The sequence below is a fragment of the Eurypyga helias genome, unplaced genomic scaffold (assembly GCF_000690775.1).
Source record: "Eurypyga helias isolate BGI_N326 unplaced genomic scaffold, ASM69077v1 scaffold26615, whole genome shotgun sequence".
Classification (NCBI taxonomy): Eukaryota; Metazoa; Chordata; class Aves; order Eurypygiformes; family Eurypygidae; genus Eurypyga; species Eurypyga helias.
The window spans coordinates 1-3,291 of NW_010249998.1; the positions used below are offsets into that span (position 1 = coordinate 1).

At 50.5% G+C, this 3,291-nt stretch overlaps 1 protein-coding gene across 1 annotated transcript in view; it reads right to left on the minus strand.

Moving 5' to 3' along the window:
* Positions 1–1,698: 1,698 nt before the first annotated feature.
* The window catches only part of MRPL14 (mitochondrial ribosomal protein L14), a 3,779-nt gene continuing 2,186 nt past the window's right edge, over positions 1,699–3,291 (minus strand). The window contains exon 2 of the mRNA XM_010151569.1: positions 1,699–2,218. Within this exon, the coding sequence (XP_010149871.1) occupies positions 1,852–2,218 (367 nt within the window). The 3' untranslated portion in view covers positions 1,699–1,851. The remainder of the gene's footprint in view (positions 2,219–3,291) is intronic.

A 3,291-nucleotide genomic window follows, 5' to 3' on the forward strand; every position in this document is an offset into this window, starting at 1 on the left:
GCCGCTCCCCGTATCCTCACGGTGGCTGAGCTGGCACCCAGGATGGCCAAAGGGCTGGGAAGCTGCTCGTGGCACGGCGGCGCTCATCCCTAAAACAAATCCCAGGGAGCACCCCGCTCTGACCAGGAGGCAGGCAGACCAGGAGGCAGGCAAAAGGCAGCAGTGGGCAAGGCCCGAGCAGTTAGGCTATGCTGTGCCATGCCCCTGTGACACAGGGGCATACCCCACCGAGGGAGGCAGGCAGGCCATGCTCGTGGCTGATGGTTTGATCACTGTCCTGCTTCACAAAGCAGCATAAACATCATCTCTGAGCACGGAAAATTCCTCCTGGAAGGCGACTGCGCACAGACCGGAAAGCCTGACATCAGCTAGGCGAGCGTCCGCCCCACTGCCATGCCAGCAGGCAGAAGCCTAAGCAGCGAGCAGGTTGAGGGCTTAAAGGCAACACCCATGGGGCTCAGGGGGATTCGGAGCAGCAGCCGCCTCAACAACCACTGACCTATGGACAATGGCAAGCAAGGGACATGCAGCCGGCAGCAGGTTCTGCTCTGCCACTGAACAGGGCAGCACATAGGCTTGGGCCCCTCCAGTTCACAGGGGTTCGTCAAAGGGGGTCCACACCCCTACTTTAACGTAAAGACTGCATTTAAATTTGAATTGTCATCTTATCAGCATTACCTGGAATACAAGGGGATCCAGGGCTCACCTTTTCCATTGGCAGTGTGGATTCCACAGTGGGGAACATGGGGCAGATACATCTGCCAGAAATAACCAAAGTGGCACCGGTCAGCACTGCAGTCCTCACATCTTCAGAGGGGCAAGGCAGGGCCAAGGTGAGAAGTCTTCCCGGCATAACAGAGAGGGGAGTTGGAAGGACAAGGCACAGCCAGCTACCACTGCCACCAGAGCCGTAAGGAGTCAGCTCAGGGGCCTGAAGGGGCACAGCCAGGCTCCTGCTGGCTGCATCCCCTGCACCCTTGTCACCAGGGCTGCTATTGGTAGGAGTGCTCTGCCCTGATGTCCCTCTCCCTGCCACGAGCACCAAGTTTCTCTACTCAGCTCCATTTAAAGTCAGCTGTTTGGCTCCTGGATCACAGCTGGTCCTGAAAGCAATTTGATGCAGTTCTGGAAAGCAATCCAAATGGAAGCTTCTTTCTGTGGAGCTTTCAGTCTGACCCCAGCTCCTGCATTACCCAGAGAACACAATTTTGTGAGGCTGGTCAGGTGGAGACCACAGGCTGCATCTCAAACCTATGTCCCATTCCCCTCCCCTTCCTACCCCTTCCCCATCTCTGGCCCACCCTGTTGAACCACACACCACCAGTTGTATGCCATCACGCTCTCCCCACTCTAACTCCTCCTAAAGTCTTTTCTTAGGCAAAGATGTAGAAACTACTCCTTTCATTCCACGTGCCCAAGGAACCCTCCTACCCTATTACACATGAATCCATTTTGTAGACCAGTGTCATTGGGAGTGTGCTTTGTGTCTTGCTCCTGGGGAAACTGGGAAAGTCAGAAATAGGAAAAAGCCAGCATAAGCAGTTTAAAACAAGAAGGACTTTCACATTCTCATTTTAATGACTAGAGACTAAATTAACATTACCGGAGCAGTAAGAGTAAAGAAGCATTTCCCCAACACACTGCAAAAGTTCTGCGAAACATATCAACCTTATTTTGGACAAAACCAAGGTACTTAATTATTTAAACTAGTTGTTTGTAACTCTTGAACAGGAAGAGGCACTCTTGATGAACCTCAACTTTTTCACATTTCATCATTTCCTCGAAAAGGACCAAGGAACAGCTACTGCGTGAAAGGATATAAGCAGGACTGCCCAAAACCTTTCTTAGCCTTCATACAAAGTTGCAGGCAATGGCCAATATTTTGGAGAACTCTCCTTCTCTCTGTCGCAGGATATAGGGTATTGGTGTTTTTATTCTAGTCCCTAATGGATTTCCATTGTCATCTATGAGTACCACATTGTTGGAATCAAATCTGGGTGTCATGGTGGGGCCAGGCATCTTGTGCCCTACAATCAAAGCCTTTTTCTTCTCTCCTTTGATCGCCAGAAGGATTTTATCTCCTACTTTGCCAACTCCGGTCTTGTTATAGACGTGAATACATTTTGGTGGCCGGTGGTACGGCGTGTTCCCCAAGGCACTGTTGTCCACCACTCGCACGCGGGTGAGTTTCTGTATTGCTCGGCATGCTCCAGTGATACTAGCAAGAGACAGGAAAGAATAAGGGAGAGATCTCCTCAATAATCCAGGGGGAGCAAGGGCAAACCCAGCACAGGATCTTGTCATTACACGACCCGCTCAGAAGGCGCCAGCAGCAAATACATACCATATGGGTGACACATTGACTGCGTTCAATGTGCTCTTTCAAACCAGATGCTACTTCAGGCTTTGCGCACTCTTCACTACACGTAAAACATAAAATGGCCGTTCTACTCCGAAACATGACTGAAAGAGTGGCTTGCATTTACTGGGCTTTTTAGCGACTGCAGATGACTCCAACTTCAATTTACGAGCAAAAAAAATGTGCTTGCTTCTGCTACAGACAGCTTACAGGAAGCTAAGACTCAAGTCAGGATCTTTCAACCTTGTACACAGTCACGAGCAATAAGGACTTTTCTGACCGATCTTTTCTGTAAGGTCCATGAGGGTCTCCCATCTTACTCAGCCCTCAGAGAGACCCTGAGGTCCTGCTGTGGCTTTGCTAAGCTGCCGCCAAGCAGAGTCTAACAGATCACCCTCCTCTATGAGGGAGGAACCCAGAGACACAGTCTCTTCTGCATCCGTTTGCTCTGTGGGATTATCAGGAGCAAGAAACAGCAGAAATAAACTGCATGATACTAAGTTGTTAGATCTGAGACTGAATATGCTGGGAACAGCATGAATAAACTGAGAAATCAGAGAATCACAGAATGGTTTGGGTTGGAAGGGACCTTAAAGATCATCTAATTGCAACCCCCCTGCCATGGGCAGGGACACCTTCCACTAGACCAGGTTGCTCAAAGCCTCATCCAGCCTGGCCTTGAACACTTCCAGGGATGGGGCATCCACAACTTCTCTGGGCAACCTGTTCCAGTGCCTCGCCACCCTGTCGAGTAAGAACTTTTTTCCTGATATCCAATCTAAACCTCCCCACTTGCAATTTAAACCCATTACCCCTTGTCCTGTCACTACAGGCCCTTGAAAAAGTCCCCCCCGGCTTCCTTGTAGCCCCTTCAGGCACTGGAAGGCTGCAGTAAGGTCTCCCCAGAGCCTTCTCTTCTCCAGGCTGAACAA